The sequence below is a fragment of the Eschscholzia californica genome, unplaced genomic scaffold, assembly GCF_041429995.1.
Source record: "Eschscholzia californica isolate CP2 unplaced genomic scaffold, dmEscCali1.0.p SCAF_1, whole genome shotgun sequence".
Classification (NCBI taxonomy): Eukaryota; Viridiplantae; Streptophyta; class Magnoliopsida; order Ranunculales; family Papaveraceae; genus Eschscholzia; species Eschscholzia californica.
This window is the reverse complement of record NW_028238198.1, coordinates 14,864,990-14,879,082: the sequence shown is the minus strand read 5'-3', so window position 1 is coordinate 14,879,082 and position 14,093 is coordinate 14,864,990. Positions and strand designations below refer to the sequence as shown.

Here is a 14,093-nt window from a genome sequence, read left to right as displayed (position 1 = left end):
TCAAAGATTTAATATAGGAGTACTTTTTTAGTTTAATTATGTCCAAAAGAAATTGAGTGTAATATAACATTTGCATTTTTTTTGTACAAAAAGATATCAATTGAAAATTGGCATTGAATTTCTAAATTGTCAGTCACGGCCATACTGTTTAATAGAGTGGAATGATGAGTTAGTTCTTTCTACGCGTGTACTCTACACTGATTTTCTGTTTGTTTGTTTGTTTGTTTTTCTCTTAGATATTTCTTATCATCATTCTCATTCCTATCGTGTCCGTAATTTTGGGAAAGTGAAGGGGTAACCGTGGAATAAATTTAATTTACCTCATTGAACAAAGTTCAATACTTTCAAATAAGTAGGAATTACAAGAAAGCAACCAAGATCACAGAGGAAGGACAAACTACGAAAGACACATACATTACAAGAAGAAACAAAATTGAGATACTAAACTAAAACTAAGAACCAAATAGCATTCCTTGAAGATACAAGCAACCCATTTGAAGACAATTTTTCAGTTTATGTTCTGCCATAATAACCAAGCATTCGTAAATGGAGCAAAATCGATTAACTCATATTCGTTAATGTTTTTCTCTTCTTCTTTTTTGTTGCAAAATGTTTTTTCTCAAAAATAGTGAAAACAACAATTTTCACTATAATAATACACCCCAGAAAAAAAAAAAAAACAAAATAACTGTGCATTCGTGCTTGAGTTAATGGGTTAGAGAAAATGGTTATTTGGGTTCAAAATATTATCATAATAACAAAAAAAACAAGTAACTTACTCTAATAACTTGAAATTGCTTAAATATTATGGGTAATAATATATAAGGATCAAAATAATATTGATAATTGCTAATCAGGTCACTTTCTAATTTTTTCATACCAAAAATACCCATACCTACTAAAACTTATTTGGTTTACAAAAAAATCTGACTTTTAGCTTTTCTTCTACTTTCCGGTTCTTCTTCTTAGCAACAAACTCAAAACCATAACCACCACTGAAGGAGAAGCTGCGGTTTTGGGGTTTCGACTGTGATCTTCGTTAGTTCTGTAAAACGATGATTTAGGGATGTGATGGTGGTTCTAACTTCTAAGTAAGAGGTTTCTGGTAAATTAGGGTTTGGTTATGATCTTGGTTGAATTTAATGGGAGAGAGAAAATGAACCTCACCAATGATTGGAGAAGCTAGTGGATGGTGTGATTTAGCTTGTCAGAAGAACCCTAATCCAATCGATTTCTCCACCACCGGTTTGTTTGATTCTCCTTTTTTGCTTATTTTTTTTGCTAATTAAGTTCCCCAAAGTGTCTGTTTGTCCAAACCCCATAAAACATCGAAACTCCAATTTAACATCTCTTATTATGTTATGGGTTATGATTGTATTACATTAGGGTTTAATTTCTTCCTTGACTACTACTTATAGGACTCAATTCTTCTGAAAAAAATGTGTATTTTCTTTGTAAGAATCTTATAAATTCATTCCATTTTTTTGGTTAAATTGAAAGAATTTCATAGAGTTTTACCAGCAAATAATTATCATTTATAGGTGAGGGGTTTTAACTCAAGTTTTCTTGTTCTATGGCAGCTTCATTTTTAGGTTAGAATGAGATTTATGAAACTACTGTTAGTTGTTCTAGAGTTTCAACCCTAATTCTAGTACTAACTACAAACTGAATTTTGTTTCCGACGATTACCCGGCAGTATCATCTGATGTTCGGATTCTCACTTCTTATTAATTGACAATCCTAGCAAATCCAAACATTCAGGTAATCCTCTCTTCATCCAGACCTTCTCTCTTAATTCATTACAAATGTCACTCACAACTTATCATGGACACTAACAACAAGCCCTAACTACTGACTCTGAAGAGATTCTTGAAAACCCCTAAATTTCAAATCAGACTGTGTTAGTTTAATGTAGCTAGTTTTTAGCTGGATTGATGTTGATTCTAAACTCCTAGGAGCTTTCTCACTTTCTGGTGTAATGAAATCGCTGAAATTTCAATAAATGAACTTTGTGACTGTTTCTGAGCTTCTAATTCTCCTCTAAGTGATCTCTTTGAAGGTTTCTAACGTTTGTTTGCTTTTGACTTTGGTTTTAAGTGTTAGGTTTTGTTGTTTTCAGTGATTTTGCTTCAGATACAGTAGTTATAGTGAGTCCAGGAGATTGGAAATTATACACTAATTGTGTTTTCCTCTTCAAAAGATGTATATGATTTTTCTATTTATGTAAAAAATTTGATGAATTTCTAAACAGATCTGGTTTTTGTAATGCCTTGACTTTGTTAAGTGGAAACTAAAGCAATTATGTGATATTTGAAGTTACAAATTTTCAGGGTTTCTTTATTAGGTTTACTTTTCAATTGCTCTATAATAGTTCCTGCAATCTTAGTTCTGTATGAACCCAAATTACAGAGTTCAAATTTCCACACACACCATAAGGTTTTGGGAACTCCTACCAGAGAAGAGAGATTAAATGAATGAACCCAAATTACAGAGTTCAAACTTTCACAGATCAAAGCTCACCCATGGCACAAGGTCCGTCAAAACTATTTCAAATCTTTCTATTTGATCGACATTTGTATTAGTAAATTTTGCAGGTTTTTTACAATCGTTCTTATACTCGATATTAACTTTCAATTTTGCAGGTTTTTCACAAGAGAATGCCTCCTGAAGCCATTGATCTTGTACAAGGCTACTCCAATATTCACCAAATTTGCAGTGTGGTGCTGTAAGTAAATTTTTCTTCTTTCTCTAGATGAGCTTAGTTTTATTACTCCTTTCAGCAAAAAAAAATAGTTTTATTACTCCTTTCAACAAAAAAAAATAGTTTTATTACTCAAATCTGGTTTTATTTTCTAATATATAATACCGATATCTTGAATTCTTGATTGATAGATCAAGTGAAATTGAATAATATTTTATCTGGTTTATAATATCTTGTTCGATAATCTTCTGGCTCTACAGTTAGAAGCATGTTGACACCCATTCTTGGATAATATCTGAGGGATCCAAAAGTTTGCTTGCCCAATGGTTATCCTCTTTCCCCTCTATTCAACTTCACACCTCAGGGTAACATATCTTTTCGCTCGAATAATGCTCTATTTTCCTCTCTCATGAATGTTGTCTCTCTCTCTCTCTGAACCTTGTACAAAACTCGCGGGTGCCTTTTCGGAACAGTTTCAATGCCTACTCCCCGAGTACATGAAGTGAATTTATGAACTAATTGAACGTACGATCTCGACACTACAGTAGTTAATGTGAATGCAGCTCACCAACTCAGATGCGAACTGCCTTGCTAAAACTAGTTTGATCTTTGGTGGTACTTAGAAGCCTAATTCCATTTCACAATGCCACTGACTTTGAGTTTGAAGATTGGACATGACAAGAGAAGCCGCCAAAACACAACGATATAGTTTAGAAGCAAAGGCAGTGGCTTAGTAAGGTTTTTCGCTTTTGGATGGGTAATTATTTTTCTTTCAAGATGGAAGTTTCTCGGTTATTGCGAACGCTATATGGTTTTTTTTGTTAAGATACCACGAAGATTATCATGTATCATCTCTACTGTTATGTAATCTTAAGTTATATGAAAGATTTATAAAACTTCTTATCTTCCCCATTTCATCTCTCGATTCCTATATAACATCAAGAGTTATTTTCTCTCTCCAATAAAACTTGTTCTCTCATAATGCAAACACAGTTTGCAGTTTACATTATGCAAATAGATGTTTGCAGTTTACATTATGCAAACAGATGTTTGCAGTTTACATTATGCAAACACATGTTTGCAAATTAGATTGTTGCAAACACGTTTGCAGAACAGATTGTTGCAAACACGTTTGCATAACAGATTGTTGCAAACACGTTTGCAGAAAAACGTAAAGGAAACAAACGCCGTTTTTTTCTGAGTTTACATTATGCAAACACGTTTGCAGATCAGATTGTTGCAAACACGTTTGCAGATCAGATTGTTGCAAACACGTTTGCAGAAAAACGTAAAGGAAAAAAACGCCGTTTTTTTTTCTGGGTTTTTTTTTGTGAAAAAAAGTATTGAAAGTGGATCTTGTTAGAAAGCTAATGAAAAATCATTTCTAAATATGTAATTTTTATAGAAATCCGACATTTCAAACAAAAGTTATATCGATTTAAAATTTAAAGAAAAATAAAAGAATTTAGTTACACAAAATGACAAAAAGGGGTATTTTAGTATTTGCACACTTTTTGACCTAAATAATAATTTTCAAATGTTTTGTGCTTTTCTACTCATTTTCAATATTATTTTGACCTTTCTAGAAATTACCTCAATGGGTTATGGTATTAAACTTTTGTGTGAGAGATAAAGGTCTTGGTCTATCCGTCTCAAACAAATTTCGGCATAATTTCAATAGGAAAATGACCTTCCGCTCGGCCAGTCTCCCGACTGAATCCAGACCGAATGACGTGGCTGGGCATTCTATCAAGGCGTGGCTGGGCATTCTATCAGGGCTGATTTCAATAAGATACTTGGAAGATCAAGTACCATATTATAGGACTTTTTGAAGTGCTTACTATCTCCAAATAGACTCTTTTGCTTCTTGACAAAGAATGTAAAAACCCTCTTCAAAATATCTTGGTTAGTTTTTAAGAAGGAAATTATAAGCACTGATGTTTTATGTTGATTTTGAGCTGCTATTTGGCAAATAGTGGCATAATACATTACGGATGGCGATTAAACTGTAAATATCTCACAGCTAGTAGTTTGTTAGTTCTTCTGAGTTTCTGGGATACATCCTATGGTATCTTTCTGAAAGAGTAAGATCAGACTTCTCTAATTTCTTTTCGTTGACCTAGTCTCAAGCCTAAATCCGAACGGGAAGAGAGGGTCATAATGCAAGTCCCCGATGTTCATTACCGTTGGTTTGATCGACCGGATTTCAACCAAGTTCTTGCTAGCTTACCTGTAAACCCACAATCACCAAATAGAACATGAGGCACTCCTTGGCCTGCACTACCAGGGAACCAAGCAGCCACAAGAGCATCCATTGATGCAACATATGGTTCAACCACTACGGGACGGCCTGAGATGATTGATGATAACAAAACACATTTAATAGCTCCACAAACATTATTCATTGTGGTCGGCCTGGCTCATATCGCCTTTTGTCTCCGCTGCTCCTCACAACCATAACAATGGCATAGGAAAACTCGTTCCATTTGATGAGGCTATTATCGGAGTTCTCTTTGTAGACAACTCGCTCGATTTGTAGACACCATTCAAACTCGAGTAAGAAACCATCACGATCGAAACACCCTAATGATTGAAGCGTAATATGCAGGCACATGAATTGTAAGTATGGCAACTTGTAGTCGTATTGTTCTCATTTATTCCATCAACCTCCCCACCATCACCTCCAATGCCTCCATATTGTTCTGCTCAAGCTGCAACTTTGTATATCCACCAACATAAGGAAAAACTTTCCTAGAATTAGCAGGAATTTTACCGTGTAATCCAGTAGCAAGCTCCTTTATGTTCTTAATTAACAATTCAGTAGTCCTCGCTTTACCGTTCATAACACCGAACCCCACCTAAGGTCTCGACAAACGGCAATACAAGGAGCAAAAGCATAGCGAATGCCAGTTGCTCGAATTTCCAACGCAGTTGCAGCTCCCCTCTTGACAAGATTACAGTCTCTAGTGACTCCTAACCCAACATTATGGCCATTAACAGATAAAAATCGGTATGTTAATACAGGTAGAAAGAGCTCCTTTCTGGAACTCATTACCATTTTTACCCATGTTTCCGGCGTAACTTGTGGAGCAGGAACACTACCTGCACCACTCAATAGGCTACTGATGAAATAGTTTTTCATTATATCAGCCGTTATATTAACTGAATCAAGTTGGGTTATCTGAACAATCTTCTCAGCTAAAGTCATTCTCTTCATAGTATGAAGTTCATACGGTCTTTAACTCGAACACCAAATGGCTGTTTAGGATCTTTGTATTTCATGTATTCTTCGGCTTCTGCCATGCTCACCCAGCATGATAAAAATAATATGCCCGAGGAGCAATAATAAGTCCCAGCTTCCCAATTTACCCAAATTTTAACCAAAGTATGACTACATTAAGCTCTTAATTACTAGTTAGACGTTTGTTCCGTATTTCTTGCAAATGCTAACATCAACTAATGGAATGAATATTAGTTTATTCGGCAACAAGACCATTATTGAATTGCATTCCCTAGTACTTGGTACTACAGAAAATAATGATTACATAAAACATCTCTCTCGATTCTTGGTCTTCTATAACCATATGAACTATCAAAATAAGCATCTCTCTGGCGAAAGATGGAAAACTACAAAAATGAGCTATTTTGCATGCTTTTACACTCATCTAGTTGAAGTTTCTTTCATTAGAAAAGGTAGTAAGGTTTGGTGATGATGAAAAATGATGATCCAGATGTGTCTGCAAAATAATAGTATGTTTAGTGTGGTTTCGGAATATACCCATCAACTGCAAAGTTTCGAGTTGCAGCAGGTAAAGCTAAGCGGATTCCATCTAGTTCCGGCTTTGCGATCACTTGACATCCAAGACGAGACCTACAAGTAACAAAACCAGCTTAATGCTTCAATAGAGGGTAACAAACTCTAACGGTTCAAGACCACTACACTGGAAAATGGAATTATACTAGTGTCGTAGTGTATCAGAAAAAGAACCGATTTTTCAGAAACAACAGGAATGGTGAGAGACTGATAATGAAAACGGCCGTTACTTCAATACGAACAGACTGTTTGTAAACCTTTAACTAGGTGAAATTATAAAGAATATTGTATTGGTTGTTGCTCTCGGCGAGTAGAGAAAACCCACGTTTCAGTCAATCCGAAGGCAAGATCGAGCATGTCATTCTCCTCATCAGTCGGATCTTCTAGTTTATTGTAGTAGTTCACATCCTATATAACAAAATCTAATTATCAGATCAAAATCATAAAATAACACCCTCATTCCTTTAACTATTAAAGAAACACTGAAACACATTTTACGTGCTACTGACGTACCATCACAATCAGGTGGCATGTGGAACACGCGAGTGAGCCTTCACACGCTCCTATAGTCAATTCAAATGATGATGGTTAAGAATCTAATGCCCGAAAGTTGACAGAATCTGGAAAAGAAATAAACCCATTGAGAAATAAGAGAAGCGAGTACTTACCTTCAAGTTCAATGTCATTTTCGTGGGCAGCTTCTAACATGGACATTCCAATAGGGACCTTGATTTGGTATTCTTCTCCATCCTTGTCAATCAACGTAACAGATATTCTGAACATTTACAGAAACGACACCAAGCATGAACAGCAATAGCAATAAATAATGGCAAATGCAAATTAAGCATATTTGTAGACGGTTCGCTCAAAAGTTACAGTTCCGCTATAATACGAATTTTCATAAGGAAAATGTGATTTCCTATCTCTCGTATAATAAATGGATCAGAATATATAATTTACTGTAGTTACATATGTCGTAATCATGATCTGTCGATATCTTAGTACGAGAACAATTCATACTTCACAGTTTCCATTAAATTATTTTCTCCATTTGAGTTATTGATCATATAATATATACTTCCTACTAACGTGTCAGTCTGTCAGTCTTCATAGAAATGAGCAAGAATTTACTTTTCCTGTTTGTTCCCTTCCCCATGGGTATTATCAGCAGCTGAACTTGAAAAAGGGCGAAATTTCTGAAAAGTAACACGGTGAGATTATCTTAGATTTCCCTTTCTTCGTTCAAAACTGAAGTTCACAATTTTATAGAACAGAGATTTACTACAAGTTACAGCTTTGAAGTCATTTGGAGTACTCAGAAGTCTACTAATACATGATTTAAAAAGTCAGAACATCTATTCGTCAGGAAGGTATTAAAAAGTCATCGTTTAAAATAAGAGTAAACATGGTTGCTCGCTGCTGGTGCCCATGGCATTGGCAGTTACATCGAAGTAATGAGGTGGAGGTGGAGGTGATGGTGTCAAGCTGCCGTCAAGGTTTGCGGTCATGGGGATAATAGTGGGTATGGGAATGTGATGGGGCAACAGTGGTGCTAGCATGGTGGGGGTGGGGGTAGTGGTGGCGTGGTGCGCTGGTAATGGTCATGGTGCGCTGGTAATGGTCATGGTGCGCTGGTAATGGTCATGGTGCATGGAGATGGTCCTGCGATGGTTTCATGGTCATGGTCGAGAACAAAAAAAATTCACAAAACTAGACAGTAGCAATAAGAGCAAGTCCAACCCCAGCCTGTCTTAGGCCGAAAAAACCACTTTTTCACCTAAAATTATTGGCCTCAGCTCAGCCTCTAAAATTCAGCTCCAACCCCAGCCTCTCTTGAGGCCGAAAATTTGTTCATGTGGGAGACGCGTGTGTGGACTTTTAGTCGGTGTGCGAAAAACGTGTGTGATTTTATGCATATATAAAACACGTGTTTGAACTATTTTCGAAATAATATTTTTTTTTCCAAAGTTGAAAAAATATTCGGGGACCGACATTTGGTGGGATGTATTTTAATTATTAATATTTAAGTTTTTCTAGAATTTTTAAAAAGAATTAAAACTAATAAAATTACAAATTTATTATTTACATTAAAAAAAGATAAAAAAAAAAAAAAAAGAAGTAGATCCTAGCCGTTGGATTTTATCCAACGGCTAGGGGATGGCCCCCAAGTGACCGTTGGGGCCCCAACGGTCACTTGGGGCCTCCATTCAGTCGCCCCTAATGTTAGGGGCGACTGAATGGCCGACCCCAGCCTCCGCTCCAAGCGGCTGGGCTTGGAGCGGGGGGCTGAGGCCAATAATTTGAATTATTGGCCTCAGCCCGGCTGGGGTTGGACTTGCTCTAAGGATGAGATATTCTTCAATGTCAAGGGTAGACTATGAAGGAAATTACATATAATCCAAGTGTTTAGGTAAGGAAAAATACGGAAAGAGAGTAGCCCATCCACAAATATAAGCACAATCGTCCCAATTAAGTAAGGTGATTGCAAGAGTATGCTTTTGTTTATAGGAGTATATGTTACACCATTTCAACTAAAAAGTTGTCCTGTACTTTCCCCAAATCATGATCAATGGGGGCACACACACACACACATATATATATATATATATATATATTATATATATATATATATATGAAAACATCTTTTTTTTAGATTTGAAAAAACTAAAAGCAGCAACGTCAAACAATCAGAGAGAAGATAGGAACCGAAGTTTGTGAAGAACGATCCTGAGATCCTAGCAAGTACCCCCTTCTATTCAGGTTACTCAACTGAACTGAACAAGAAAAAGAAAAAGAAAATAGAAGAAGAAAACATTAGTCGTTAATGGAGAGATAAGTGCATGTCAATCGATATGAATTATATAATGATCACATATAGGACGTTTCTAGTATGTCACGTTTTCCTATGATTTTATCCCCAATTTAAGGTTTATCCCCATATGTACTTACACTGAACTCCTAGATGACCCACAGAGATACATTAGCTAGATAATACGAAGTCGATTTTATACATATAGATTATCGTTAACCATCAACAATCTACTATCTCATTTCTATCAAATTTGTAGTTTTGTTGGGGTATTTGAGGCCAATCATTAAAACCCATTCTACCTCACCTCAACCATATAATATGTAGATGAGGTATAAATATTGCTCATTTTCGATTTCGATTTCTGGTTACTTTGTTCAAGAACACGTTTTTAACTAATAAATATATACCCATTCTCACCCACCAACAAATTCCTCTTCAAATCATGTACAGGATGCTAAAAGTGTTATGTAACATTCATCATCAATCTTCCTCCAACTTAATAACATGGCTTAACACAACTAATTGACCAATCTAAGTTAACAAAACAAATACTAACAGAAACCCTAGATCAAATGGTATGAAACAATAAAAGGGAAAACCCCATTCATAGACTTCCCAAAAAATTAGAAACCAAATTATTTGTTTGAAAGAGAGAAGTGAGAGGGAACTGAAGAGTTCAATTGGGTACCTCCTCTTGTATGCTCTTTGAACATCAAACTTGCAACTTGTTTAAGTTTGAACATGGCTGAAACACCTATTGAGTAAGAAAGTGAGAGAGCAGAGTGAGACTGGCGGTAAAGGGTTTTGGAACGTGAACCCTTCTCTTTTGCCCAACAGGGAACTCGAAAAGTAGACCAACATGATCGATGTATAAACATCTTACCCTCTTTCTTTTTTTCTTTTTGGAGGATTTGGCGATACCCCCTCATCTCTAATGTCCAATTAGAGATGTCTCCTTTTTAATTGGATATTAAGGATGCCCCTTTTTTACACTTAAAAGTACAAAATTACCCTTATATTTATTGTTTCTTTTTTATTCAATTTTTTATACTTCTTAGATGTTATAAGACCTTACGTATTTTCACTTCTCATAGCTTTTTTTCTTATCCATCTTTTTCTAATTTACCAACAACATTTATCAAGAATTTAAAATTGATAAATCACAACAATTCAAAATAAAATTCGTAAATTGTAAGAAATTTTTTTTAACTTACTCATTTTTTTTTAATATATACGAGTTATAATTAATAGAAAGAACAATAGATATCACGAAGTCTTCTTCAAATTAGTTACATACATCAATTTTAAGTAAAATAAAAACAAATGGGAAGTTGAAATTTTTTTCTTAAAATTTACAATTTTATTTCGAATTGTTGTGATTTATCAATTTTCGATAAATGTAGTTGTAAGAGAAAAAAAAACTATGAGAAGCGAAAATACGTTGGTAAGCATAACATCAAAGAGGTGTAAGAAACTGAAAAAAAAAAAAAAAAAACCATAAGGATAAGGGTAATTTTGTACTTTTAAGTGCAAAAAAGGGGGCATCCCTAATATCCAATTAAAAAAGGGGGCATCCCTAATTGGACATTAGGGATGAGGGGTATCGCTAAATACCCCTTTCTTTTTTAGACAAGATAACATCTTACCCTCAACCCTCACCGTGAGCAGATCTCGCATATTAATTGGAACTTTATTTGATCTCTTCCTGCAGTACCTCGCATCAAGTTATTCATCTGGAAAATATGTTTCAAGACACTCCCAGTCAGGCAAAGAATAGGTAGATACATCGGTAATATCCTAGAATGCCCGAATTGCACCAAAATGGAACTATCGAGCATGCCCTCTTACACTGCCCAAAGGCTAGGAATATTTGGTTTCATTTTAATATTATCTCCTCTAATATTACATCTATTACAGATTGGATCATGTCTTGGCAAGAAAATGAGCAAACTTGTTATACTACAAATGATATTCACTTTGTGACAATACTCTGGCATATATGGAAAACCCGATGTGACAACTGCTTTCAATATTCCATCACCTCTACTGATACTGTGATAAATATGATTATGTCTTACCCGACAAACACTATTTCAGAGAGAAAAACAACTCCAATAGCAAAGGAAAGATGGAAACCTCCCCCAATCTCTTACCTAAAAATTAATGTAGATGCATCTTTCACTACGATTTGCTTCAAATATTGGAACAGGTCTAATTGTACACAATGAAGAATCTAAATTTGTAGCAGCACAAGTAACATCGGCAAGAGCTCGAAATAGCAAAGAAAGTGAAGCAATAGCCATCCTCAACGTCTCCTGGGCTTACGAAAACAATCACAGACTCATCCAAATCGAAAGTGACAACATGAACCTAATCAAACATCTGAACAACCAGCCGCATAGCATTCAGTGGAAATCGTTGACCCACATCAGAAGAATAAAAGACATGAAGAAAAAATTGGAAAAAGTCATCTTCAAATACACGAATAGACAACTCAATACTCAAGCAGACAAACTAGCGAAGTGGACGAGAAAGAAAAGTCAAAATAAGATCTGGCATAATGTTCTGTATTTTCTTTCTTCTATGTATTGTAATAATACGCATGTTTCTTAATATATTTCACCTTTCATAAAAGAAAAAAGTAGACCAACCTGATCAACCCAAACATGTCCAATAATGAACAGCTTGGTACTTTAGGGGTGTACAAAAGTAGACCCCTTGTATTACCATAAATTCGAAGTTCACCTTAGGCCCTCGTGAACCTAGGGCAACCGTTATCCCCTTGTATCCCAATAAAGATTAGAAAGAGATATTTCTAACAAAGATGGTCATTTAGATTTGTCTAGAACAAAATAAAGTATATCTAATTTAAGTCCATTGATGAGAAGAATGTGATTTGTTTGTAAAGAAGTTTACGATTTAAAAGGGTTGAAAATCCTAGTTTTTGGCAACTCTCATTTTATAACTTTAGTCAGTGGCGGATGCATGTAGGGTCTAGGGGGTCTATAGACCCCCCTCAACTTGTACGATTTAGTATACGACATTTAATAAAAAAAATATTTATATCGTAACGGTCTAAGTAGGTATAAGTTGTTACTAATAACAATAATTGTAGTTGGCTTAATGGATAAAGTGTGGTGGAAATGTTTTAGTAGACGTGAGTTGAATTCGGAGCGTAAGCAATTTTATCTTTTATTTTGTTGGGAGGAGAAAGCAAGTAATAAATTCTTTTTTTTTTATGAGAGAAGTAATAAAATCTTGGCAAACTGGTAAGATCTTAGATTGTGTTTGATAGCAATTTGGAGAAAGGAAAAAAAAATGGAAAATTTTTTACTTTGGTTGTGTTTGATAGCAACTTTCTCGGTGAAAAAAGAAATATTTTCTCTAAAATGTAAGTTTATCATGTGTTTGGTTGACAATAAGAGGAATATGGAAAAATCTATCACGTGACCTTTTTTTTCTCCTTTTTCTCCAAAAATGGAGAAAATGTTGACCCACCTTTTTAGTGAGAAATTTTTTCTTCCTTGTGTAACCCTTAAAACTAAAAGATATTCAAAAGAAATGTACCTTGTGCTACATTTACTTCATGATGACTCTACTCCCAACATGATCACATCTCTCTCTAAAACTCTCTCTCTCTCTACTGCCAACATGATAACATCTCTCTCTAACTCTCTGTATCTCTCTCTCTCTCTCTAACTCTCTCTAAAAATCTCTCTCTAAAAGTCCCTCTCTCTAACTCTCTTTCAAGCCAAAGTTAAAAAGTCTCACTCTCATGAAATGTATCTTGTAGTACTACACCTATATATCTTGTTTTTGTCCCTCTAAAATTGAGATGACTTGACATTCAAACTCCAACCATCATGTGTAAAATTTGCCAACTATATTACAATAAGCAAACCATTCACTTCATGTATTTACAATCCCATAATCCCATTTTGATTAAGTTTTTCTCTCTATACTAAAAAATTGACACCAATAGTCTTGAAAAAGTTGAATCACTTGTTTTTTATTCACTTCAAGTAAACCTACAAAGGAACACATGCTTTAAGAAAGAATTGATGAAAACCATTTTCTAGTGAACAATCTTGATAAGAAATAGACCGAGTTGGTCGGATTGGTGACACCTACCGCCACAAGACAAGAATGGTCCAGATTACTCCGCTGATGGATATTCTCACACTATTACCTAAACAAAATGTGGAGTTTTTGTTGGAAAATTTCATACTAAAGGGAGTTATATATACACCCGGTGTGCTTAGTCGTGGATTCATGTGATAAATGGAGAAATTGGAAAAAAAATTCTCTATACGGAACCAAACAGTGGAAAATGTAGAAAGTGTTACGGAGAAAATATTTCTTGATGAAAAAATTTCTCTGAGTAAATTTTTCTCTATTTTTTTTCTTTTCTCCAAGTTGCTATCAAACACAGAGAAACTTTTACCCTGAGAAAAATTTACTCCATAAATATTTTCAAATTTTCTACTGTTTGTTTTGCTAAGGAGAAATAACTAATTTTCCAATTGTTTTCTTCTTCTCCACTTGTCTCTCTCTCTATTTACAATAACAACAACAACAATTCCTCTTCTTCAACGAAAATGCTGAAATCCATCATTAGATCGATCACAAATCACAATTTTATATATACGAATTGTTAGTTTTCATATCCTAAAGGAATTCGATCTATGTTTTTGCAACTATTTGAGTGAGCGTGGGTGAAGAATGAAAACTTGTGATTGCAAAATAGAGTTCTCTGTTCTATCATT

The 14,093-nt window shown here is 34.9% G+C and overlaps 1 protein-coding gene and 1 long non-coding RNA gene across 3 annotated transcripts; one reads left to right on the top strand and one right to left on the bottom strand.

Moving 5' to 3' along the window:
* The first annotated feature begins 2,411 nt into the window (after positions 1 to 2,411).
* LOC147564430 (uncharacterized) lies at positions 2,412 to 3,042 on the top strand. Its single transcript, XR_015227320.1, has 3 exons — positions 2,412 to 2,532; positions 2,643 to 2,725; positions 2,962 to 3,042. It is a non-coding gene; the product is annotated as an uncharacterized LOC147564430 (long non-coding RNA).
* A 3,134-nt stretch (positions 3,043 to 6,176) lies between these two features.
* Positions 6,177 to 10,989, bottom strand: LOC147564429 (adrenodoxin-like protein 2, mitochondrial). Of its 2 annotated transcripts, XM_086646203.1 has the most exons (8): positions 10,942 to 10,989; positions 10,016 to 10,225; positions 9,222 to 9,289; positions 7,647 to 7,711; positions 7,184 to 7,290; positions 7,029 to 7,078; positions 6,841 to 6,923; positions 6,177 to 6,572 (listed from the first exon to the last, which is right to left on the bottom strand). In XM_086646203.1, the coding sequence occupies exons 2-8, from the start codon at positions 10,203 to 10,205 to the stop codon at positions 6,458 to 6,460; spliced, it is 678 nt and encodes a 225-aa protein (XP_086502329.1). In that variant the 5' UTR covers positions 10,206 to 10,225; positions 10,942 to 10,989; the 3' UTR covers positions 6,177 to 6,457. The 2 variants fall into 2 exon arrangements, with proteins under 2 accessions (XP_086502329.1, XP_086502323.1); XM_086646197.1 differs by lacking the exon at positions 10,942 to 10,989 and having other exon boundaries at positions 10,016 to 10,254.
* Positions 10,990 to 14,093: the final 3,104 nt, after the last annotated feature.

Coding starts and splice junctions, on each gene's coding strand:
- LOC147564429 (XM_086646203.1), bottom strand. CDS start 10,205: ATGTTTATACATCGATCATGTTGGTCTACTTTTCGAGTTCCCTGTTGG. Junction 7,291..7,646: donor GAAGGGAACAAACAGGAAAA/GTAAATTCTTGC, acceptor GTAAATGTTCAG/AATATCTGTTACGTTGATTG. Junction 6,573..6,840: donor GCCTTCGGATTGACTGAAAC/GTGGGTTTTCTC, acceptor TGTTACTTGTAG/GTCTCGTCTTGGATGTCAAG.